The following is a 26964-nucleotide window of genomic DNA, read 5'->3' as shown; positions in this document are numbered from 1 at the left end:
ACTACCTATTTCTGCTAAACATGGAGTTTATTGGTATCATTCGGTACAACTTTAGTCCTACCTTTCCCAAGTCCAGGCATGTTAACAGTCCTTTAAAAATCATGCTACATTACTTCGGAGGAAAATACTTCCACCTTAACATGTTTAAAGAAATGCTAGAAAATTTTATTCCCACCGATTTTGTTTTGTTTACTGCCTCCACTACAGATTTCTAACACAGTGCATGTGGATCTAATGTCCATGTGAACGCACACCAACTGGTTACTGACTTTTTAAAGCGATTCCTTTGCAGATACCAAATGACACAGTCCTGGGCTGTGCAGAGAGGCCAAAGGGAAGCCAACATGTTCCAGATTTTCTCCCTCTTGTAAACCTGGTCTTTGATTAACAACTACAAATGGCCTTACTGGAGAGAAAAAGCACTCAAGAACACAAGCAAAGGGAAGTGGAAAGCTGGAAAAATGCAATGTCTGCTGAGCCTTGAGGACTCTGAGGTGACCACTACCATGATATTATGGTTCAGAAGCTGACGTGGACCCTGGCCCGGGGGGATGCTGAAGGCAGATGGGAGAGAAATGGGTGTGACTGTATCACAGAGGCCCTCCCTGGGACACACCATGGGTGTTGGTGGGGTTAGTTTGTGTAAAATTGGATCTGAATCCGTCTCATCCTGAGCTAAGGAAACAAGAGTAACAGAGAGTTTTCCTGTTTCTTGATTCCTCATACATGTCGGTTTAGAGTTGGGTGAAAGCCAACTTTTAAGTGAACACGGTAAGCTTTGTGATGGTGGTATATCAAAAAGGAAGAATGAAGGAATAAGCCTGTCTGAAACAGTGCACAGGAGCATGGCCAGGAGAGCTCAGAACCGACTGTGACGCTTTCAGCCAGGAACCCACCCCTTCTACTCTTCCGTTTCCTAAACTGGCCCGTGCTTTTGCTCGCCACTTTTCCATCAGACCACACTGCAGCAGTTGCAAGGGGCAAACTGAACATACATTTGCAGTTTATTACCCTATGGGAGTACTCTGCCAATACATTTACGTGATAAATAGGAGGCTGAGAACATCCCAACAGGCTAAGACAGTCTCCCAAGGCACTCAGCAGCGTTCCCACACAGCAAGGGCTACCCACGTCTTCAAGGTTCCATGACGGGGTCCAGGATGTGAAGGGCACCAGAGAAGCCCCTCTGCCCTTCAACTGGCTGAACGCTCTGCTAGTTGATGCAGTTCTTTGTGATTCTTCGACTTCTGTCCACCTGTCGGATGCTGTCTGCGACGTTAATGGTGACTTCTTTTCCAGATGTCCGCTTAGCGTCTCTTTTAGCCTGTTAAAAAGTTTAAACACAGTGAAGTGAGTTACTAGGAAATATCCAAAGGTCCTGACATTTGCATTAATCTCTTGAAATTGTTACACACACACACAGATGCAGGAAGAACGACCCACAAGGACACATGCACATATACTCCTTTTCATAGGCTGCTCTGTTGAATCTCTAAGACCAACCTAGTGCAGAGCTTGGCATAGAAATGCTCGGTAAAGCACCGTTGAATGAACGGATGAATGAACTGGCGAAGGTCCATCAAAGGGCAGTGTGATTCCATATATATGAGTCAGCATACGGTATTTGTTTTTCTCTTTCTGACGTACTTCACTCTGTATGACAGACTCTAGGTCCATCCACCTCACTACAAATAACTCAATTTTGTTTCTTTTTATGGCTGAGTAATATTCCATTATATATATGTGCCACATCTTCTTTATCAGGAATAGAGAGGTAGACATAGAAAATGGACGTGAGGACATGGGGTGGGAGGGCGAAGCTGGGGTGAAGTGAGAGTAGCATCGATATATATACACTATGGAATGTAAAATAGATAGCTAGTGGGAAGCAGCCGCATAGCACAGGGAGATCAGCTCGGTGCTTTGTGACCACCTAGAGGGGTGGGATAGGGAGGGTGGGAGGGAGGCTCAAGAGGGAGGGGATATGGGGACATGTGTATGCATACGGCTGGTTCGCTTTGTTGTGCAACAGAAACTAACACAGTACTGTGAAGCAATTATACTCCAATAAAAATCTATTTAAAAAAAGGGCAATGTGAGAGGTTTCACAGCTGGCTTTGGTAGAGCAGCTAAGGGTTTGAGCTTTGGAGTCAGACAGACTTTGGTTTGAACACTGACTATATAATTTCACTGTGGGCAAGTTTTTTCTAACCTCTCTAACCCTTAGACGAGTTTCCTCATCCGTAAGATGGAGGATAATAATAGTACCTAACACATAATGTTATTATAAGGATTACCTCAGGTCATGAATGTAAAGTACTTAGCACAATGCCTGTCATTAACTAAAAATGAGGGGAAAAAAGACTTGACAAGTATAATAAGTAAAAAGTAGGATATATTATCCATTTCTTTTTTCAATTTTTTTTTTTTTTCAGTACGTGGGCCTCTCACTGCTGTGGCCTCTCCCTTTGCGGAGCACAGGCTCCGGCCGCGCAGGCTCAGCGGCCATGGCTCACAGGCCCAGCCGCTCCGCGGCATGTGGGAGCTTCCCGGACTGGGGCACGAACCCGTGTCCCCTGCATCGGCAGGCAGACTCTCAACCACTGCGCCACCAGGGAAGCCCTTCAATTTTTTTATTGAGTGAAAGATTCTTTAAATTCCATAGTGCCTTGCAATTTTCAGAAGTTTCACACACATGATTTCATGTAAACCCATAATAACCCTTTTTTCCCCCAACCTTATATTGCCCCTCCCTCCTTACCCCCCCTACTGGTAACCGCTAGTTTGTTCTCTAAATCTGTAGATTATCCACTTATAAGTGAAGATAAGTGAGGAAAGTCCAGAATCTATATTAAATACTAAAGTATTGACTAAATTGCAGGTTCTTCAAGCATACGTGCACAATCCTCCCATTCCCCCTCAAGAGAAGATAGCTGGACCACTGGGGAGTCATTCTGTGCCCGTTCCACTCAGTGATATGTGCTCGGAGTGAGCCTGAGACTGGCCTCACGAGTTGTCTCCATCAGGGATGGACAGAGATGTGTGCCCCCAGCCCCACTCCAGGAAGGCCCTCTGCCCAGCTGCAGGGGGTGCAGCAGGCAAATAGCCTCCAGCTGTCCCTTCGGGGTGGCCTCAGGTGCAGAGAGACCCCTCACCCAGGGCCTTCCCTTCCTAGGTGGCCCAATGCAGGGGTATAAACACCTGGCCATTTGACCCAAAGCTGGACAGCTCTGACCTGCCATTTAGCTTCAGAGCTTCGATGGGGTGGGGTCAGCCGAGGCTGTGGGCGGGCCTGCATTGTGGCTCCACTTCTCCCTCTGCCCGCTCCTGCTTCCGGCCCTCCCTCCCGCAGTGCTGACAGGGCACTTCCCAAAGAACATCTCATATAATGACATCTCAGAGTCAGCTTCCTGGAAAACAGTCAGTCTCAGATCTGTGGGAGCATCTCCCACAGGGTGAGCATCTCCCCATTCTGGATATGAGTCTAGTGTTGATAGATGCAGATTTTTCATACAGCATGGTCCCTGCACATATGCACATAAGCCAAGTGTCAATACTTCATCTGTAGTGCATCCCAAGAAATGGTGATCTATCACACCACTGGAGAAAAATAAATTGCTCTGTTGTATTTATTAGCAAATGATATGCAGGTTTCTAACAGGGCACATATATCCTGTGTAGTAGCCACTGCTGATGCCCCTTTCACATTCTGTTTACTTGGCTGGTGAAACCATCCCTCAGGTGCTTTGAGTTTTGGCTGCTAACCACTCAGAGCTGCACCTTTTTTTTTTTTTTTTTTTTGCGGTATGAGGGCCTCTCACTGTTGTGGTCTTTTCCGCTGCGGAGCACAGGCCCCAGACGCGCAGGCCCAGCGGCCATGGCTCACGGGCCCAGCTGCTCCGCGGCATGTGGGATCTTCCTGGATGGAGGCACGAACCCGCGTCCCCTGCATCGGCAGGTGGACTCCCAACCACTGCGCCACCAGGGAAGCCCTGCACCCTTCTTTTGAGACTTGCCCTCATCTGATCAGAGTCACCTCATCCAGAAATACCAAAGAGGTTATACCCTAATTTCCAGAGACAGTCTAAAGCCAATGCCTGATTATTGGGAATATAAAAGCTGGTCCTCACAGGGAGATCAGATCGGTGTTTTGTGACCGCCTGGAGGGGTGGGATAGGGAGGGTGGGAGGGAGGGAGACGCAAGAGGGAAGGGATATGGGAACAGATGTATATGTATGGCTGATTCACTTTGTTGTAAAGCAGAAACTAATAACACCATTGTGAAGCAATTATACTCCAATAAAGTTGTAAAAAATATTAAAAAAATAAATAAATAAAAGCTGGTCCTTTTGCCTCAAGGGGGTATAAATCTATGATGCCATTCATGCTCTGGAGTTCCCTTTGGGATCAGGCTGAGGCTACACTACAGCTGTTCAGTTGAGCTCACATATTTGCTGAACTCAATCCTCTGCCCTACCCTGTGTCCCACTACCTTAAGGGTTTCTTTCACCTGAGACTATGCTTTCACTCACTTGCTTGCACAAGAATCCTCATCTCAGGCTCTGCTTCCAGGGACCCTGACCTAAGATAACACTCTATGGGTAATTTGAGGAATGTTTAAGGATCATTTTGACTATATGCAACTTTAGCCTTATCCATTGATTTCATGAGATAGTATTTCATTGTCTTCCTCTTCAAGTTCCCAGTGCCTAGCACAGTCTGAGACCTAAGAGGCCCTCCATTTAACTTTGGTTGAATAAACGGATGAATGAATGAATAAACACCATGCATTTCTTTTTTTTTTTTTTTTTTTTTTTGCGGTACGCGGGCCTCTCACTGTTGTGGCCTCTCCCGTTGCGGAGCACAGGCTCCGGACGCGCAGGCTCAGCGGCCATGGCTCACGGGCCCAGCCGCTCCGTGGCATGTGGGATCTTCCCGGACCGGGACACAAACCCGCATCCCCTGCATCGGCAGGCGGACTCTCAACCACTGCGCCACCAGGGAAGCCCATGCATTTCTTTATGTACCCCTGCTTTAACAATCAGAAGTCAATGCTGTCTAAGGACTTAGTCTTAACGCTCAGCTCCTCCAAGCCTGAACCGGCACTAGGGCCTAGCAGTGACTTTCATGGGTTTATTTCCTTCTAAAAGCAGAGAACTCATAAAGTCCCACAACCAATTTTGTTTCGGAAAGAAAACGGTGGCAATTATGAGGCTAATTCCATCTGATTTCCATTTCGGGTGTTATTTCATAAAAGCTTCAAGGACTGGGACATGGAATAGAGACACAGAGGCCTTATTTGAAATGAGCCAAGTTGAGGGCAGCATTCCCCTCAAACCGGTGGGCAGTAAGGGAGCTTTCCAGAATGGAAATGTAAACTTTCTGAACTGCATAACTGCTTTTCTTTAGAGTTATTGGCGAGATTTCACAAGAAGTTATGAAAGATCCTACACAGAAGGCGCTCTGCTTGAAGTTCCAGTCTGCCTTCATAAGCTTAAAAGTTCAAGCAGACATTCAATAGTTGGACGATTCTTAATTTTTCAGCCTGTTTAAGAATCAAAGGCTACAAAATAGTCATTCCCAGAACAGCCACAGAATATGTATGGTTTGCATCTCAAGTATAGTGGGGCAATCTCTTAAATCTGTGTAGCAAAAGCCTGACAATGGAGATGTTCAGAGGATAAGCTTCGGGGCCAGGCAGACCTGGATTTGGCACGAGGCTTTGCCATTAGTTAGCTGCATGAGACATTGCTTTAACCTCTGAATCTCAGTTTCCTTATCCAAAAGCGGGGATAATGCCTACTTCTTAGTGGGTTTGTTTGTTTGTTTGTTTGTTTTTGGGGGGAGAGAATTAAGCATGTCACTTAGCATTAATAGGGTGATCAACTTCTGGCTTGCCCAAGACTGTCCCGTTTTCAAACGGAAAGTCCCACATTCCAGGAACCGCCTCAGGCCCCTGCAAACCAGGACAGTTAGTTGCCCCAATTATATAGCTTTTGACGTTAATTCTATTTGCAAAATAATGTCAGTCAAACATACCAAATTTAAATCAAAAACTTTCTTGTTCTACTGAAACCATGAAACCATGACTATTGCTACGACTACTTCTAAATACCAATAATAATAATAACTCTCCAAGATGCACATTTGGATAAAGAACAAACTGGAGTTCTGTATTCTAATGATGGGCACAGAAGGTTCCAAGCCATAAACAAATCCACTTTCAAATAATTACACTGTATTTAATTTGGCAAATTAAACAATCAGAACAACAATGCATTGACTTGAAAGTGTTTTATAAAAGAGAAACTTCCAAGTCTGAGACCTCAGAGAGGCACCCATCCTTTTTAAAGCAGCACGATTACCTAGGAGGGTGGTAGTTGCTGAAATCTAGTCACAGCTTGGAAACCTCAGATTTGAAGCCCAAATGAGAGGGACAAAGATGAATGAGAAAGAGAACCACAATGCCAGATAGTTTCTCTAAAAGTTCGAAGAAAGAAGTTGCTTTGCCCTCCTCTGAGAAAACAGCTATATAGATACACGGAACAATTACACCATTTGTACCTCTGGGACTATGACATTTTGTATGACATAGATATTTTCCCCTGTGATGTGGTTTTTAGCCAGCCAAAGCTTTTAATTTAACAGCCAACCCTCTTTATTCAATGACAGGAAAAGAAAACGTGTCCCTATTGCAACTACTGGCTTAAAAAAAAATCTTATACTTCCCAACTCAATGCTGAGAGAAGCCTATTTAGTACCTTTTCCTTTTGCAGCTGTCTGCTAATTTCACTTCTAAAATTCTTGTTTCCTGAGTTTTATCGCCGTTGATTTTTGTTAATGGGCCACACTCTTGTTTCTCACCTGGTTTTTCTATTCTTCCCTTGCCTCATGGTAACTTCTGCAGGTTTAGAATCATAGAGTTTAGTCCTCTGATACCGCCTCTTTAATTAGAAGTCATTTATTTGCTGCCATTTCTCAAAGGTAACCAGACTGACTGTGATAACTTCCTGGCAGATGGACATGTTTCTCTTGGGGTTTAGAAGTCAACAGCCCAGCTCACTCTCGTGGAAGGAGGCCCGGACCCAAGAGGGCAGCTAAGTCAGCTCACCTTTTCTCATTTTCTCCCAAATGGAAAGAGCGATGTTCTCTGCTTTAATCTGACTGCACAATATACCTAACACAGGCCTGCACCAACCTTTTCACAGTTCCTTTTAGACAACGAAGAAAAAAGGCTTGCTTGAGTTCATGATTTATCAGACACCAATTTTCTGCATAACTAGTATTTTTTAATTATAGAAATGATACATAATTATGGTAAAAGAAATTCAAAGAGTAGAGAAAAAGCACAGTGAGAAGTAACACTGGTTCCCATGCTCTGGCCATGCTGTGTTTTCCCCAGAGGTAATCACAGCCAGTCATTTCCTAGGGAGCGTTGCGGGGATTTTCTAAGCAGACACAGTATGGGGCCGCCTTATTCTCTCTCCCGGTAATCTGTACTTTCTTCTTGGCCTTTAACCAGACTTTGGATTATATATTTATTTGCTTGTTTACCTGCTTATTTCTACATCTTCATCAGATTAAAACTTCAAGGAGGGAGGGACCCAGTCTGTTGTGTTCACCACAGTGTCCTCAGCATCTAACTTAGCACTCATCACATAATAGACCTCTGACAAATAATTTGATGAAGAACATGTGTGTGAAGATACATCTTCAGAAAGAAAGAGAAAAAAATCCTGGGGAACAGAACCTATCCGCATTGCCCTGCCTAAACATTCTAGAACTTTCCTAGGATTTCAATCATGCTCGTGATTGATTGTTCCTTGCACCATCCCTGAGACACGGCCAGGAAGGCAGTTGTGTTCACTTTTCCCGAGGAGGCAACTGAAGTCACTCAGGCTAAAGCAATTTGCTTGAGGCCAATGTCAACAGAGGTGGTGAGTTGAACTAAAGATGGTGGGAGGCTGGACGTGGGCTGTGGGCCTCACACCCAGCCTCCCACAACTGCCAGTGCTCATACAAAATTCTCCACCATTTTGCTTCCGGAAATAAGAAGGAAGATCATGAGGTTTAGAGGCAGATAGATCTGGGTTTGAACTCCAACACAGCCAAGTCACTACTCCCTCTGCCACGCTGGCCAACTACTTAACCTTCCGGAGCCAGTTTTCCCAGCTGGGGAATGATGCTACTTACCACTCAGAGCTGTGAGGGTTAAAGAGGATGCCATCTATACAGGGTGTCTGGCTCACAGCAGACACTGACAATGTTAGTTCCTTCCTCTCTGCCTTCCTAAAAGATTAAAGCCTGAGCCTTGTCAGCTGCAACTCAAGACATTTTTCTTCTTTTCAATCAAGTCCTATTAAAAGGAGACACACAATAACAGACTTCGAGCTGTTCCCAAATTCCATGAATTTATTTGCTGCTGCTTTATTGGCATTAGAGAGGTCATTCAGGAAACATTTGATCTTAGCAACTCCACCAAGGGCCAGGATGCTAGCCTCCAGAAGCAGGGATCAGACTATGCTCGGGCAAAACTCTCAAGAACTCCCCACACCTCAAGCAAATCCTGTGCAGACCACAGCCCCTTGTACGAATTCAGGCTAACTCAGTCTAGGGGTTTTTATTTATCAGGTATCGGACGCCAAAGGGAGCTGTTGCTTTCCAACTTAAACCTCAGATAGATCAAACACTAGGAGGGCAGTAGAAGCTGCTTTAGAAGAGCAGTTGGGCTCCAACAGAACTGTCATCAATCACTAAAGGTGGGGAAGGGGGTGAGTGGGGCGTGGAGCCATGGGAAGTTTTTCTAATCTTTCTATTTTGGCTGCGTCCAGTCTTAGTTGTGGCACGCGGGAATCTTCATTGAGGCCTGTAGGATCTTTCGCTGCGACACATGGGCTCTTCACTGCAGTGCGCGGGCTTCTCTCTAGTTGTGGCACCCGGGCTCCAGGGTGCATGGGCTCAATAGTTTGTGGCACTCAGGCACTCTAGTTGAGGTGCAAGCTCAGTAGTTGTGGCGTGCGGGCTTAGTTGCCCCAGGGCATGTGGGATCTTAGTTCCCTGACCAGGGATGGAACCCGCAGGTGGATTCTTAACCACTGGACCACCAGGGAAGTCCCAATTTTTCTGATCTTAATGAAGTCCTAGGCCGACCTCATTCAAGCAGCAATCAGTGAGTACATACTAGGTGCACACCCCTGAAGCAGGCTCCGGGGGCAAGGGAAGAGTACAAAGAAGAAGGTCTCTGCCCTGAGAGTCTTCTAATCGAATTGGGTTTTCTGCAGACCTTCAGGTGAATACTGAGTTTTCCAATTCTTCGTCTACATAAGGTAACAGCTGATATACAGATGCATTGTGGAAACCAACACACACACACACACACACACACACACACACACATCCCTATGCTGCTACATTGCTTCCTTTCCCCAGGCTTAAACTAGAATATGCATCAAAGTGTCCTTCTAAGAGGTTTCCCTCTCTGGTTGTCCTCAATGGCTTCTTTTTTTCGCTCTCCTTTTAATGTCATGTTTTTGTTTCCCTAGGAGAAACTCATATTTACCTTCCAAACTCTCCTCACGGATCTCGTATTACCACCAACCAGGAGAAATTCTGGGCTGGTCCCATCCTCCTTTCTGGATTAGGCCTCCCTCTTTGGTCACATCCACGTCTCTGAGGCTTCACCTACCTTTCCTGGACCACACTAAGCCTTGCTGACAGTCAGACACTGGAGGGGGTGAGGGGGAGGGGTGGGCAGGAGGCGCAGAAGGACGAGGCTACTTAGCTGAGAATCAGTCCAGGCATCAGCTAATTTCTTTGGCAAGGTCCGGCCACTTTGCCAAGAGTAATAAAGCAACTAAAAAAGATGCAACTTCTGAAGACGTGAAGGCTCACTGGGAGGCCAGCCAGAGACTCAGAGCTTCGTCTGCCCCAAGCTACATCCACCATCCAATTTTCTACCTTAGCTGAACACTTGAGGCGATACCTCTGGAGAAGAAATACAAGAGTCCTAAGCCTGAAGAAACGGCACATTCACGGTGGAGAGTAAATGTCTGGAGGCAGCCCAGAGTTCCTGAGCAATTAATTAGCAGGAGAGAACAAGCAGCTACAGAGCTTCACCTTGCGTTGTTTGTTGAGCTCAGGGAAGGCTGGGGGAGGAGAGAGTCGATGATTTATCAGATGCTGCACAGTCAGAAAGGTCCCAAGTGACTGGAGCAAATCAAGGTTTACTAGAGAAAGAGCGCCCCACGGAGACAGTTCCAATTTGTAAGACATCATTTTTGCCACAATCTTTCTGCCAGGTAGCACCTATTAACACTGGGCATGAGACAGGGGCCAGAGGGAGTTGAAAGAAGAAGATGTGGTTTGTTTGGTGAGACAGAGAGTGGAGAAGGGCCCCGAACGCCGCTGCTCCCAGCTGCTCACAGGCATCAGCAACATCAGCTGCCCCTCGTGGCCCTTTGGAAAGTGATCTGAACCGTGGACCACATCTATGTTGAGTAGTTGCTATCCCCTTCCAGGGGCCTTTTCTTTCCTTCGCAGCACCATCTCAAATCTATCTTCATTTATTCTGTATTATCTGCCTCCCCAGGCTCAGCGCCATTAAAATTGGCAGCTGCTGGCTTTGCAGGAGCAAAGGGTGTGTACTGAGAAGACTGCAGAAAACAGGGAGACTAAGCATGGTGGAACCAGATGACAGGCAGCATCAAAAAGGACAGACAGGGCTTCCCTGGTGGCGCAGTGGTTGAGAGTCCGCCTGCCGATGCAGGGGATGCGGGTTTGTGTCCCGGTCCGGGAAGATCCCACATGCCACGGAGCGGCTGGGCCCGTGAGCCATGGCCGCTGAGCCTGCGCGTCCGGAGCCTGTGCTCCGCAACGGGAGAGGCCACAGCACTGAGAGGCCCGCGTACTGCAAAAAAAAAAAAAAAAAAAGGACAGGCAGAGATATCTGGATTCCGAGGAAGTAGCACCACATTGCTCAACTCCAAAGGCAGCATCTGCATTGCAGGCTGTGACTGTCCTGTGCACACAATGCAAAGGAGTGGTAGAAGCCGCTTCCTGAAGTTGTACAACAGAGGCCTGAATAGAAGACCCTACAGGGTCCCCGTGGTTTCACTGAGCACCTACCATGCACAACATCCTGAGCTGGGCACATGCTCCAGAACCTGGGAGAGTTCGAGGCACACGCTGCTGCTCTATCACGTGCCCATTCGTCCCAGCCCTGGTCCACCACTTTCACCTGGCTGGCCCTCCCCATTCCTTCTCCTGCTCTCAGATATGGCTTCTCTTCCCCCAGAAAGCTTTCTCTGACATCCAGGTTATTCATTCAATCCCTTGACAGACTTTTGTTGCTCCCCTGCTAAGTGCCAGGCGCTGTACTGAGCACACAAGAGGTGCCCCTCCTGGGGGCTCCCTCAGCATCACGTGACCCCCTGTATAACAGCACTTACCACACTGTGTTATAATAGTGTATTCACTGCTATGTCTCTTCTACTAGACTGTGAACTCCTTGAGACCAAGGACTCTATTTTATTAAACTGTGCCTTTCTAGAACATCAAAAAAGAAAAACAATTGGCAACTGCTTCAGAGCAAAGGGCACGTGTGCCTGTTCCACTCTTGGATCCTTGGCATCAGAACAGTGCCTGGCACCCCAATGGCACTCAGTGGATGAACATCAGATGAAGGAATCCAAAGAGTGCTTATAGGACCTGATGAGGAAATTCTCCCGGCCCAGTGACTGGACAAACTTGGTCTATAAATCTGAACGGGAACACTGTGTAGACACATGCATGAGGATGCATGTTTTATGAACAGGTTCTTCTGGAGAAGGAAAGCTTTCTAAAAAGTGCCCAGGAACCATCAGCCAGTGGCCCGATGATGTCCAGGGGAACGCGGTGAGGTGTTAATAGTTCATCTTGAGGGAGCAAAGGCAGACCAGGAGAGGTGAGCCAGACAGTGCCTGAGCCAGGCACAGAAAACGCAAGAAGCTCTAACCTGCAGTACGAAACAAACTAGGGAGAGACAGTATGTCAAAGGCCCTGGACGCAATAGGAAGAAAATTATATTCCTTAGGCAGATTCTAGGCAGCTGAGATCTGTGTTGGTGCGAGATAGCTCTGCTGACAGAAGCTTCAATCAGAGGTTGACTTGTCTTGTAAGCTGCCACCTTAAGTAGAAACCTTTGCCTTTGAGGAAGTCAGGATGCCTGGTGGCTGGTGAGGTCTCAGGACAGGAAGACCCCTGATGCATTTCAGCAATTGTCTGAATGCTTAAAACTGAAGCTATCCGCTCCCTGATCTTATTTTGGAAATACTTACAACACAGCATTGTTCACTGAATCGTGAAAACAAAATTTCACAATTTTGTTTTGTGGCCAGCTTATCAGTGTGTGACATCTGCCCCCTGGTGCTGTGTTGGTCAGGTGCGTGGTCCTCACTCCCCTGCGACACAGTTTTCACTGTGGCCGGAGCCCGGGGCGGGCTGGCTCCATCCGGCCCCATTTTAACTACCACACAAGCTCCCAGAGTGCACGCGTGTGTGGTGTGCGGAGAGCTTGCCTGAGCTGCCTAAGTCTCCATTCTTATCTGTGAACTGGAGACAAAAATATCAACACTGTAGAGTCATTGTGAGGATCCAGTGAGATAATACAAGGAAGTGCTTAGCACCCCAGGCGGCACCTAGAAGGCTGCCCTCACGGGCCTAAGAAAGACAGGGCTAAGCACGACTTACTGGCCTTAAACTCTTATGGTCCATAACTGGAACTAATCTGCTGCCAGTTAGCATGTAAAGTGGTATAACCACTTTGGAAAACTGTGTCAGTATCTATTAAAGTCAAATATATCCCCATCCTATGAGCCAGGATTTCTACTCCTGGGTAGATACCCCAGAGAAGTGAATGTCCACCAAAGGGTACAAGAATGCTAACAGCTATATTGTTCACAATAGCCCCAAACTGGAAACAACCCAAATGTCCTTCAAGTAGAAGGGTTAAATTGTGGTATATTCATTTAATGAAATATACATAACAATGAAAATGAGGAAATGTTTGCAACTCACAACAACATGGATGATTCTCACTAGCAGAATGTTGAACAAAAGAAGCTGGACACAAAAGAGCAAATACTGTATGATGCCATCTATAAAAGTCAAACATAAACAAAAGTGGTCTATAATGCTAGATGTCAGAACAGTGGTTATATTGTTGGGGTGTGGATAGTGACTGGCACATCCAAGTAACCGGGGTGAGGGGCACACAGGGGATTTTTTTTTTTTTTTTTTTTTTTTGTGGTACGCGGGCCTCTCAGTGCTGTGGCCTCTCCCGTTGCGGAGCACAGGCTCCGGACGCGCAGGCTCAGCGGCCATGGCTTACAGGGCCAGCCGCTCCACAGCATGTGGGATCTTCCCGGACCGGGGCACAAACCCGTGTCCCCTGCATCGGCAGGCGGACTCCCAACCACTGCGCCACCAGGGAAGCCCCACACAGGGGATATTTGGAGCGTTCTGTGTCTCCATATGGAAGATGGTTACATGGGTGTGTCACCTTATTAAAATTTATTGAACTTATGACAGACTTGTACATTTTTCTATATATATGTTTTATGTGGTAGACTGCACTATTGCCCCTAATCCTTTGCTGTCTCTCTACTGGGGACAGAGTACACTTCCTTGTCCTACTGATGTTGGGTTTGGCCAATAGGAGGTTAAATGGTATGGTGTGAGCAGAGACATGAAATGTGTTTGCCCTCTTGGGTTTCTGCCATAGCCATGATAATATACCTCAGAGAGCTGCTGCTCTTTTAGCCTGATTCACAGAATAAAATACACAGAACAGACTGAGCTAGATCTGGAGCCTGAAGTCAGGCCTAGCCATTCAAATTGTGGCTGATTGTGAGGAGAAAAAGATGGTTGTTTTAAGCCACTGAATGTTGATTTGCTTTGTCATGCAGCATTATTGTGGCATTAGCTGACTAATACATTATTCTCTGACAAAAAAGTACTTTAAGATCTCTATGCTCCACTTTTCTAATAGTCACCTGTTTCAATTTAAAGTTACCAACACCCATCTGTAGCACTTATATGACCTATTCATGTCATCAGTTAAGTGCATCTCAGTTTCCTTGTCTCTGAAATGGGATGATGCTTACTTTACATGCTCTTGGGAGGATTCAATGAGCCAGTAGAACTAAAAGCACTTTGTAAATTGCAGAACACAACTTTAAAGTGATGGATGATGGAAGTGAGGTTGGAAAGCAAGCATGTGACAGGCAAAGCCACTTCCTCCCATTCATGGAATATCTTGGCTCAAAAGGTGAGGGCACAGTGTGGGGAGGAGGTTAGGGTACAAAAGTCAGGGCCTGCCCTAGAGCAATGACCAAGCTTCTGAGCATAGTTCTGTGGGGCCCAGACTGCCTTGGGAGATGGCAATGTTGCTTGGGCCTCTAGAAGGCCAGCTTATGCAGACAAAGCAGGCAACACAGGACACCAGGAAGGCCACTGCTGCCCTCAGATCTACCCCCCACCCATGACCTTCTACATGTCTGAGGAGCCACCATCAGTGTTTCCTTTCATTGGTTGTGGTGCTGGGTGCCTTACTGCCTTTGTCACGGCACCTCTCAGTTCACAAAGAACAGGCCCATCTGTTCTCTCATCTTGGTACTATTTCCATTGTGTGGATAAAAAACCTGAGACTCTGGGAGACTGAGTGATTCCCACAAAGCTACTTACTTCATTGAATTTGCAACAGGTTTTCTGACCAAAGCTTAGAAAGGGAACTCACTGATGTGGGCAAGAATTCCATCATTAGATAACCCAGTTGGATCCTCAGAAAATAGACGGCGCTGGCCTGAGGGACAGGACCAGTAAGTCTTGACAGGGGAGAGGGGAAAAATGGATTTGGAGTATTGGGTAAGTAGTGGACTTTGACGGTGGGAGCTAGAGGGGATGGGGGAGATGAGGAAGTGAGAGGGAGGAACGGCAGACCGCTGTGCTGGTCTGCCAAGGAGCGGTCAGGGGCAGCAGGAGAGAAAAGAAAGAAGCAGGCAGGATGCCAGCGAGGTCCAGGCACTCCGTAGCCCTGCGTCATCTCCAACAGCAGCAGTGTGGGGTGACGCTGTCACCACGATCTGCAACAAGAACCCCCCTTGCAGACCCTCCCACTGCCCACCTGGTTGGAGGGTGTGAGGTACAACACCGGGTTTGTCCCCTACCACGCCGGTCTTCTTCCCTGCCAACCCCTGAGATGGCCAACTGCCTGGCCTGAGACTCGTTCCCGTAGCCAGTACAGACCTCACTATCAAGATGCTGAAAGCTGCGACAGCAACGGAGGTCCTTGAACAAAGCTGTACTTTACAAACACACACTTCCTTCAGAGCGCAAATATCAAGGAGCCATTTCCGCTGATTCAACAAAACACAGCAACCCTCAAGGCCGGGGGTGGGAGGTGGAGCCTTGCTACTTTCTTTGCAACACTTCTCACACGGGTGGGTGGAGAATTTCCTTCCGCGAGGTGAGCTGCCACTGCTCCTTCCCTGGGTGCTCTCTCAGCTTAGCTCTGCCCTGAAGCAACCTTCTCCCCCCGTCTCCGGTCCCAAGTCTGTTCTGTGGCTGCGACCTACCTCTGTGGTCCGGAGGCCATTCTGTTTCTGGGTCAGGGGGCCTGAGCTGAGGCCCTGGGGATTTGGGCACTGGGTCCCACAGCTCATCTTCTTTTCTGGGTTGGGTATTCCACTTGGGGCTGTCGATCGGGGCACACTGTTGGAGGACACGCCATCGTCCAGCCCACCTGGGGGAGGGAAGCAGAGGACGCGACTAGAGTCTTGCACAAAAGCAGTTACTGAAAACAGTCTCCAAGAGTGTGGGAAAAAAGACAGCCAAGGAGAAGAGAAAAAAGTCAAGCAGAAATCCCACCATGCAGAGCTGCCATTTTCTATAAGAACATGTGTGGTGTTTTTTTTTTTTTTTTACAAAAATGAGACTTTAAAATAATTTTGTAACCTGAAATTTCTACTTAATAATACATCAGGGCCTCCCTGGTGGCGCAAGTGGTTGAGAGTCTGCCTGCCGATGCAGGGGATACGGGTTCGTGCCCCGGTCTGGGAGGATCCCATATGCCGCGGAGCGGCTGGGCCCGTGAGCCATGGCCGCTGAGCCTGTGCGTCCGGAGCCTGCGCGTCCGGAGCCTGTGCTCCGCAACGGGGGAGGCCACAACAGTGAGAGGCCCGCATACCGCAAAAAAAAATAATAATAATACATCAATGACATTTTTCCATACCCGTAAATATTCTGCCATATTATTTTTCACATACTTACTCTGTCATTGTATGGATGTGTCACCATTTAACTAAACCCCTCTAATTGGATATCTGTTTTCACTTTTTCATATCAAATGTTACTGTGATGAAACTCCTTGGGGTTAAATCTTTATTCTTTTTTTTTTTTTTTTTTTTTTTGCGGTATGTGGGCCTCTCACTGTTGTGGCCTCTCCCATTGCAGAGCACAGGCTCCGGACGCACAGGCTCAACGGCCATGGCTCACGGGCCTAGCCGCTCCGCGGCATGTGGGATCTTCCCAGACCGGGGCACGAACCCTTGTCCCCCTGCGTCGGCAGGCGGACTCTCAACCACTGCGCCACCAGGGAAGCCCAAATCTTTATTCTTAATTACTTCCTTAGGATAAATTCCTAGAAGTGGGTTACCGGTTTGAAGGTTATATATCGTTTTTTACATAATTCCACCTCAAGGTATTGGACTGAGCATGTATTCCTTCCATGAAATGCCAAGAAATGATAGAATGAAGTTTAAATATAGCCTCATTGAAAAGCAAGAGGAGGGAATTCCCTGGCAGTCCAGTGGTTAGGACTCTGCACTTACAATGCCAAGGGCACGGGTTCACCCCTGGTCTGGTCAAGGAACTGAGATCCCACAAGCCATGTGGCATGGCCAAAAAAAAAAAAAAAGAAAGAAAGAAAAGCAAGAGGAGGACTACAGAGAGAAATTCATGGATAAAGAGTATCTGATTGAAAAGATAAAAGGCGGCCCAGGGAGCATGAGGGCGAGTGCCAAGTGGGAGACGAGAAGCCAGCAGAGGCTCTGTCATGGCCACAGGGAGGCCAAGGGCAGCCAGGTAGGTCATTCTACTCCTCCACCAGCTGAGGCCAGTCAGCAATGACGGAGCAGTCGGTGAGGGTAGGACATTGTGATATAAAAGGAAATATATATTTGGTCTTTGTCCCCAGTTCCTGGCATAGAGTTCCTAAAACTCTTGTCATTTCCTGAGTAACAGGGGTGACGGCAGCATCTTTTGTCACAACGTTTGGTATTTGCTCGCACTTCATGACACAGAGCTCCCAAATTCCTTGGAATTTCATGAGTGATAGGACACAGAGGAGCCCTATTTGTTATAACAAGGCAGCTCCTGGTGGCCCCTAGATAGCTTCAGACGGGGGCTGGTTGCCAGGAAGACCTAACCTTGATTAGGAGCTTGGAACTTTCAGCCCCACCTTCCAACCTCTGGGGAGGGGAGAGGGGCTGGAGATTGAGTTAGAAACTGATGATGCCTCATGAGGAAACCTCCATAAAAATCCCTAAGTGACAACGTTTGGGGGAGCTTCCAGGTGTGCTGGGAGGGTGGCACACGCCAATTCCACAGCATCAGAAGCTTGTCAGAAGCTCCTGCACTTGGAACTCTTTTGGAGTTCTATGTACCTCTTTATCTGGCTGTTCATTTGTATCATTTATAATATCTTTTACAATAACCTGGTATACATAAGTAAAGTGTTCCTGAGTTCTGTGAGTCATTCTAGCATATTACTGAACCTGAGGAGGGGGTATGAGAACCCTGATTTATAGCCAGCTGGTCAGAAGTACAGGTGGCAGCCTGGGACTTGCAACTGGTGTCTAAAGTGCGGGAGAGGCAGTCTTGGGGGACTGGGCCCTTAACCTGTGGGTCTGTGCCCTTAACCTGTGGGTCTGTGCTAACCCCAGGTAGTTAGTGTCAGAATTGAATTGAGTAGTAGGACACCCAGTTGGTGTCTGGAGAGTTGGAGAATTGGTTGATTTGGGGGATAAAAACCCACACATTTGGTGTCAGAAGTATAGTGAGTAGAAACAGCACAGAGAGGGCCTTGGCTCAGAGAGAAGGGCAGGGCCCTCAGGGGCTAGTGACACGTGAGAGAAAAAGAAAAGTCATGCCGAGAGGGCTGGCTTTCTGAAAACAGTCCCAGTGGAGTAAGGCAATAGTTGTTTCCAACCTTGCCTTCCAAGCTGGCTTCTTAAATAGATGCAGCTGATGTTCTAACAGGAAATTTCAGTGACAGAAATCAGTACAAAAATAAGAATATACAAACAGTTGGAGAAGGTCAACACCAAAAAAGAGAGACAACAAACTCTATAATGGAGACCTCAAAGGAAATGGAATTAATACAGGATGTAGCACAGAATTTTAAGTAAGTGTATTTAATCTGCTCAGGAAAATAAGGGAAGATAATATGAGGACAAGAGTGACCAAAAAGGTTCCATTAGAAATATTTGGAATAATAGTTTCGGTTTTTTGAAAATTTATTTATTTTTGGCTGTGTTGGGTCTTCGTTGCCGCGCGTGGGCTTTCTCTAGTTGCGGGGAGTGGGGGCTACTCTTCATTGTGGTGCGCCGGCTTCTCATTGCGGTGGCTTCTCTTGTTGCGGAGCACGGGCTCTAGGTGCGCAGCCTTCAGTAGTTGTGGCTTGCGGGCTCTAGAGCACAGGCTCAGTAGTTGTGGCGCACGGGCTTAGTTGCTCCGCGGCATGTGGGATCTTCCCGGACCAGGGATTGAACCTGTGTCCCCTGTATCGGCAGGCAGATTCTTAACCACTGTGCCACCAGGGAAGTCCCTGAAATAACAGTTTTAACTGTTGAAATGAATTTTTAAAACTCAATAGAGAAGCTGAATAGCAGGACAGGCACAGTGAAAGAGCAATTTGGTGAACTGGAAGAGCAAGCCAAGGAATTCTCCTGGAAGGGGTAAGTGAACGTAAGAAAAACACATTAAGAAACATAGAATAGGGGCCTCCCTGGTGGCGCAGTGGTTGAGAGTCCGCCTGCCGATGCAGGGGACGCGGGTTCGTGCCCCGATCCCGGAGGATCCCACGTGCCGCGGAGCGGCTGGGCCCGCGAGCCATGGCCGCGGGGCCTGTGTGTCCGGAGCCTGTGCTCCGCAACGGGAGAGGCCACAGCAGTGAGAGGCCCGCGTACAGCAAAAAAAAAAAAAAAAAAAAAAAAAAAAAGAAACACAGAATAGAAATCCAGAAATTACAACCTTAATCTAAGAGGAGTTCCAGAAAGAAGGAGCAGAAAAAAACTGAGCAGAAGCAATACTCACAGATATAATACTAAGTATTTCTCAGAACTGAAGAAAGACATGAAAGCCCAAATTGAAACAGCCTACCAAGGGAATGTAAATTGGTGCGGCCATTATGAAAAATAGTACGGCGGTTCCTCAAAAAACTAAAAATAGAGTTGCCAGGTGATCCAGCAATCCCAATGTTGGGCATATACCCAGACAAAACTATAATTCAAAAAGATACATGCACTCTTACGTTCACAGCGGCACTATTTATAATAGCCAAGACATGGAAACAACCTAAATGTCCATCGACAGATGAATAGATAAAGAAGATGTGACATATATATATATACAGTGGGATGTCACTCAGCCATAAAAAAGAATGAAATAATGGCAACATGGATGGACCTAGAGATTATCATACTTAGTGAAGTCAGAAAGAGAAAGACAAATATCATACGATATCACTTATATGTGGAATCTAAAACACCCCACAAGTGAACATATCTATGAAACAGAAACCGACTCACAGACATAGAGAACAGTCATGTGATTGCCAAGGGGGAGGAGAGGTGGGGGAAGGAAGGATTGGGAGTTTGGGATTAGCAGATGCAAACTAGTATATATAGAATGGATAAACAACAAGGTCCTACTCTATAGCACAGGGAACTATATTCAACATCCTGTGATAAACCATAATGGAAAAGAATATGAAAAAGAATATATATGTATAATTGAGTCATTTTGCTGTACAGAAGAAATAAACACAACATTGTAAATCAACTATACTTCAATAAAATTTTAAAAATATATATGAAATAGCCTACCAAGCACTTGGCAGGACAAATAAAAAGAAAAACGCAACCCAGACAGATCTTAGTGAAATTTCAGAATGTCATTGATAACAAGAAAAGTTTCAGAAGAGGGGAAAAAATCAAGAATGAGATTGATATCAGGCTTTTCATCAGCAACTAACAGATGTAAGGAAACTATGCAACAATGTCTTCAAGATTTCAAAAGATATACACATTTTAAAGTCTTTTGCAATTCACTGCCAGATTTATCTCTATAAGTCTTTCTCCAATCACCCTATTGCCCTTCTGCTAACAGTATATGAAATGGCAATGTTCCCAAAACCCTCACAAACACTGAACATTTTCTTGCTTCTTATCTTTGCCAATTTAAGAGGCAAAATAAATTATCTCATTGCTTTGGTTTATACTTCTTGATTTACTAGAGATATTATTTATGTGCCTGTTGGCTAGTTGCGTGTATGTGTTTTTTAATTGTCAAAGTCATTTGCCTATCTTACTTTTCGGGTGTTAGCCTAGGTTTGCTCTCAGTGAAACTTAAGGAAAACAAACAAAATCCTTTCCCAGAGTGTTGAGAAATTATTTGCCTTGAGGCAGGCACAGTGTATCTGACATACTAAGGGAGGGAGGAGCAGAACTGATGAGGCTGTAGTCCCAACGCAGCTGAGGGGGTAATGATCCAAAGGACACACGTGTCCACATGTCACCCACCTGCTCTGCCAAGTGCAGGCTCTCGACCATGGCCATGGGATAGAAAGCAGAATTCAAAGCATTGTAAGTCACAATAGAAGATGCCTGGTCCAAAGTTTCCTGACTGGCATGCACTGATTAAGTTCCAGATGTGCAGAGAAATGGATTCCTTCAGCTGGGCTCGCCCCAAATCTTTGTGCCCCTCTTCCTCCACCAGCTGGCAGCCTGCCCCCCTTCTCTTCCCATCCTCCCACCATCCTGTATCAACAGTGCCTCAAATGCATGTGTATAGACACCCCAGCACACATACTCAATCTCCATCCCTACTGCTCCTGCAAACAGCTGTCCCTTGGCCTAGGGGAGTGCAAACCCAGAGAATGAATCAGGTGAAGAGGCCCATGAAGACCCTGGAAGCAGGTCTGGTGTGATTTGGGCTGGTAATTCCAGGGTCCTGGCACCCACAGAAGAGTCTAAAACAGAGCTTTGGGACTTCCCTAGTGGTCCAGTGGTTAGGACTCAGCGTCTTCACTGCTGTGGGCCCCGGTTCAGTCCCTGCTCTGGGAACTAAGACCCCGCAAGCCATGCAGCATGGCATGCATAGATAGATAGATAGATAGATAGATAGATAGATAGATAGATAGATAAATATAAATAAAATAGAGCTTCTCACTGTGGTCCAGGCAAACTGTTGTTACTGGTCTGCTGTGGGATAAGTATAAAAAGTGAACACAAGCATTTGGAGGTATCTATGGCAGTCGGACGTTGCTGGAACACCCAAGATTGAACGTGTCTGATCGAAGAGGGTATAAGGCCAGTACCAGAGCTGTCAAACTCACATGGTGAGTCACAAGTGCTGTGAGCCGTATATTAATCACGCACATAGGATCACATAGTTGTCTGTGAGGGACTGGGGGGAAAAAGGCAACTGGTTCTGAAGGAGGGATGGAGGCTTTGGTAGGTATGATCCCTTGGCCCCTGGATAACTTGCCCTGTATGGAAGGGTGGAGCCTGGGGGCGGTGGGCAGAAAGGCGGGTCTCTAAAGCACAAGACCAAGGCAGATACCTTGCTTACCTAAGTGTAGGGTGCTTCCTGCCCTTGGGGCTGCTGAGTGGGACTCAACATTGGCCAGTACTGCCTTGACTGTTTACCGCAAGGGGCCATATGGATGTCACCATTTTCTCTGTGGGTCGTAACTTGGTACCTGGGTTGAGGGCAGGTAAGAGGCCCTACTGAGCCATCCACTGAATGCACCATGGTGCTTCCAGCTTGCATCCAGATGACCCCCACTTTGTCCCACCCTAAGACACTTCAAGATGCAAACCTGACCCCAGTCCTCCCCTTGCCCATGGCCAGGCCCCTAAGGGGGTTAGAGGACATGGAACAGAGCTCCCTTCCCCCTTCCCCCACAAGGTAACCCAGTTGTTGACCCAGGAGGAAGGTGACAAGGCAGGAAGGGGAGGCTGAGGGCAGCAGGGGCCAAGAGCAGACGGTGGAGAACACATCGAGGGAAGCAGAGAGGCGACGGGAAGTGGGACCAGGCACGATTTAGAGCTCCAAGCCCCTGGCACACGTGCCATTGTTCCATAGTATTTCACATACAAAACACAAATTCGAAGACAAAATTCTTAAGAATTTCAAGATGGCGACTGCAGAGCATTAAATCCTAAGCACAGGCCCCTCCTGAGCCCGGCCGGCCCTGTAGGGCTGCACTGGTTGCACACCCGTGAAGCCAGTCGTGACAACACGTAAAGGAGATCAAGGCGGAGCTGCTGTGGCTGAGGTACGAAGAGGCAGTCCTTCCCTCTCAGCAGCCCAGTTATTCCCTGGGCATCTCGACTGAGCCCCAGGGCTTCTAGAAACACCGCTGGAAAGTCACTCATTTGGCCTAGTGTTTTCAGTTTTCATTGGTAACTGAACAAAAGTTAGAACTCTGTTCCATTTTTTTAATATTAATTTTTATTGGAGTATAGTTGTTTTACAACGTTGTGTTAGTTTCTGCTGCACAGCAAAGTGAATCAGCTCTACGTATACATATACCCCCTCTTTTTTGGATTTCCTTCCCATTTAGGTCACCACAGAGCACTGAGTAGAGTTCCCTGGGCTGTACCGTAGGTTCTCATTAGTTACCTATTTTATACATAGTAGGTGTATATATGTCAATCCCCATCTCCCAATTCATCTCCCTCCCCACTTTGGTATCCATACATTTGTTCTCTACACCTGTGTCTCTATTTCTGCTTGGCAAATAAAGAACTCTGGTTTCTTTTTTTGTTTTTTTTTTTTCTTTTTGCGGTATGTGGGCCTCTCACTGTTGTGGCCTCTCCCGTTGCGGAGCACAGGCTCCGGATGCGCAGGCCCAGCGGCCATGGCTCACGGGCCCAGCCGCTCCGCGGCATATGGGATCCTCCCAGACCGGGGCACGAACCCGTATCCCCTGCATCGGCAGGCGGACTCTTAACCACTGCGCCACCAGGGAGGCCCAAGAACTCTGGTTTCTTAATCCCCAATCTAGGGACTTCCTCATTGATTAAATGGGAAGAACAATGCCTACTTCACGGGCTGTTTTAAGGATTAAACAAGACAATATATATTAAGGTTCTAACGTGTTTGGCACATACATTTTACTTATTATTACTTATGGTCCAACACCAGCTGCCTTGTCTCCTCATGGCATCTCGCTCCATTAGCCATATTAGTTACATTCTTGATTTATGAGTCACACAATCAGGCCCTGTGAAGTGCTAAAAGACTGGCCCACTGAGGCTGATACACAAGCAGGAAAGCTCTGGCCATAAGCAGGGAGACAGGGCCAGGCTTGGGGCTGGCGTTGCCAGTGAGCAGGCTCATCTGCTCAGTATGGTCAAGAGTTCACTGCAGGGGGTCAGGAATATGGGGTCATTTACTGCGAGTTCTGCCTGCAATGAATCAGGTGGTTTTGCTGCATGGATTTAATTTGACTCGTATTCTCTACTTCCAAAAGTAATAAACTCAGTATTAGAAAACCTGTAAACTACAAAAGCGCACAAAGGAAACATAATTTTCACCTCATTGTGCAGAGATAACCAGGAGGTGACGTCCTTCTGACAGATGCTATCGGTGCCCCCGCCAAGGTTCACTCACCCGACCCTTGCACGCATCCCCCAGCTGTGGTGGATGCTGGTGGCTGATAGCTCATGCCTGCCCTCTTCTCCTAAAGCTTGTCCTTGGCCAAAGGAGGCCCCCTCACGGGCAGAGGCTTGGCTGATTATGTCAGGTACAGCCCATGGCCGATAAGTGTCTAAAAGCGTGTGGGTGGGATAGGTGGGGGAAAGGTGTGTATACGACAGCCCAGCCCCCTTGCCCCTGAGCAGGACAATTTATACAAAGCAACTTTTCTCCAGAGCAACTCAGGGGATCAGGCCGGGGCTAGACTGATCCTGAAACTGCATCTTTGCCCAGCTCCCGCCCCTGGCCCATCCTGCTTCCCTTGGTCCTTCCCTCACACGGTTCTCCTCCAAGGAGCATCTCCAGGAGTCACTCGCCTAAAATCCCCATGTCGGGCTCTGCTTCTAGAGAACCAAACCTAAGACAGCATATATACCCTGCACGCTGGATACGTTCTGTCTGCCGCTCCACACTCACTCTCCCCTCCTCTTCACCCTGCTCCAGGTCCCAGAACACCGACTTGAAAGCACCATATTAACAGGCTCCCTTGCCCACTGGCTTCTAGTTGGGTTTGCCAATGGGCATCACTAGCTACTGAGGTGGAGGCTCTTCAGCAGCATTCTGAGGTCGGGTCTTTATTTTCCTAGCTCCCTCCCGGCAGGGTTTCCACCGGTGCACCGTGTCCTCTATACACTCCTCCACCAGAAAAGGGTAGAGAACCAAGAAAATCCAGGGAGGTTGTGCCATTAGGAGGTTCCTGAGGACTTCAAGGAGAGCTCAGAGGGGTGGTGGGAAGAGAGAACAGATGGTAAGTTCCTGAGTAGGGAGGTACAGATGCTGTATCAGTCAGAGTGCATAGCTGCAAGCAACAAAAATTGACACCAGTGAATTAAAGTAGAAAAGTGACTCATTTAAATGATCTGAGGTGCTCAAAGAACACCTGAAAGGGCTAGAGGCTGAGACACAGAGGCTATCAATCAAGGAACAATGTCCCAAATCCTTCTATGGAGCTTGTCCCACCAACACCTGGACCCTGGCAACTCACCTCAGCATTGCTGCCACACTTATATTGAAACATTGTTGTTGCTTTTCTGAAATTCAAGTTTAATTGGGTGTCCTGAATTTTATCTGGCAACCCTACTGGGTGCCAAGTGCCCCAGACTGGGGGACATTGTTGTGAAAGTTGCATTGTACTAGACCCCGATCTCCATCTGCATCTCTACTCCACACCACCCCTCTCACGCCTAGTGCGTGGAGGAGTGACCCTTATTTTATAGGAGAGAAAAACTGAAGTTTAACTCAGGTTATGTATATTTCCAAAGTTTGTGGTCTTAGTAAGTATTCACATTTCCTTTGAGGAAAAACTCCCAAGCAGGCAGTTCTCAAATTTTAGTGTGCATGAGAGCCACCTGAAGTGTCTTTTAAAATACAGATCCTTACATCTAATCCCCAGAACTCCTGATTCAGTAGGGGCCCAGGAACATGCATTTTAACAAGCTCTTTCCATCCTTCCTCACCTCCAGTGATTCTGAAGCAGGGAATTCTAAAGACTACACTTTTAGGCTCCTGACATGGAGATCAACACTCCTACTGGTTTTGAAGGTTGCCTGAAAAATGTCCATCTCTATTTCTCTCCACAGTGGTAGTAAATTGAGGGACATTTGTGTGCCCCTAGGGTATGTCTTTTTTGGACGCCCTTCACAAAATGTTCATTCCACCCGGAAGACAAGCCAAATCACTGAGTTTGCCAAAAGATGGCAAACAGCTGTGTCCAAAGCTTGATGACAAATTGCCGCCAAGGACTTCTTGCCAGTTTCTTGCTATTTTGGAAATGGAGCTGGGAGAGGGGCAGAGCATAGACGTTAAAGGTGATAGACAGAAGCCATGTGGGGAGCGGGACAAGGGGCAACTCCTGCTTAGCCCTCAGTGACGGTGATCACAGATTTCAGTCACTGAAACCACCTGCAGGTCATTCCCTCAACGATCAAAATCCAAAGTATAAGTCATTAGCAGTCTGTTTGGGAAGAATCTCCTAAAGTTACATCAGGTAAAATTCTGGCTCATCAAACACTATCTGGGCTCAGGCTCGGAACACATAGATGATGGTAATTCTGTGTGAACTGAGTTATAAATTAAATAAACTGCAACGACCCAGCCACTTACCGAGAATCCGTTTCCTCATTTTTCAAAATGAACTAGAATAGGAAGGTGTCTGTCATTTCTTCAATCTGATGGGTAATTTTTGAACATACATAATGTGTAAGAGGCTTATATGAAACTTTTTGTATGGCTAGTATATGAAAATCCTTAAAAATGGTGAGCAACCCTTACATTTACTGTCAATTGATTTTGGGCAAGGGTGCCAAAGCAATTCAATGGGGAAAGAACTGTTTTTTTCAAGTGTGTAGGATAACTGAATACCTACACGCAAAAGATTGAAATTGGAACCCCACCTCGCAATATATACAAAAGTTAACCCAAAGTGGATCAAAGAATTGCCAAACGTAATTGCTTAAACTATTAAACACTTAAAAGAAAACATAGGCATAAATTTTCACGGCCTTGGATTAGGCAATGGTTGCTTAAAAATGACCCCAAAAGCACAAGCAACAAGAACATAAAGTAGATAAATTGCAGATCATCAAAATTTAAAACTTTTGTACTCCAGAGGGCACCATGAGTAATGCGAGATGACAGTTCACAGAACAGGAGAACAATTTTTGAAATTATGTATCTGATAAGGGATTCTTACTCCCCAAAACCCATACACAACTCAACAATAAAAAGACAAATAACCCAATTAAAACACAGGCAAAGGAGGTGAATAGACATTTCTCCAAAAAAGATATGCAAATAGTTAACAAGCACATGAAAATATGTTCAACAGCACTAGCTATCAGGAAGATACAAATCAAAATCACAATGAGGTATCACTTCACAACCACTGGAATGGCTACAAAAAAGACAGATAAGTGTTCATGAAGATGTGGAGAAGTTGGAACC

The 26964-nt window shown here is 46.7% G+C and overlaps 1 protein-coding gene across 1 annotated transcript in view; it reads right to left on the bottom strand.

Moving 5' to 3' along the window:
• Positions 1 to 1213: 1213 nt before the first annotated feature.
• Positions 1214 to 26964, bottom strand: part of BAALC (BAALC binder of MAP3K1 and KLF4) — an 89395-nt gene continuing 63644 nt past the window's right edge. The window contains exons 2-3 of the mRNA XM_060116235.1: positions 15612 to 15778; positions 1214 to 1324 (exon numbers count right to left, since the gene is read on the bottom strand). Coding sequence (XP_059972218.1) covers positions 1214 to 1324; positions 15612 to 15778 — 278 coding nt within the window. The remainder of the gene's footprint in view (positions 1325 to 15611; positions 15779 to 26964) is intronic.

Source organism: Mesoplodon densirostris, chromosome 13 (assembly GCF_025265405.1).
Source record: "Mesoplodon densirostris isolate mMesDen1 chromosome 13, mMesDen1 primary haplotype, whole genome shotgun sequence".
NCBI classification, from domain to species: Eukaryota; Metazoa; Chordata; class Mammalia; order Artiodactyla; family Ziphiidae; genus Mesoplodon; species Mesoplodon densirostris.
Note: the sequence above shows the minus strand (reverse complement) of the source record. Positions and strands in the feature narration are given on the sequence as shown.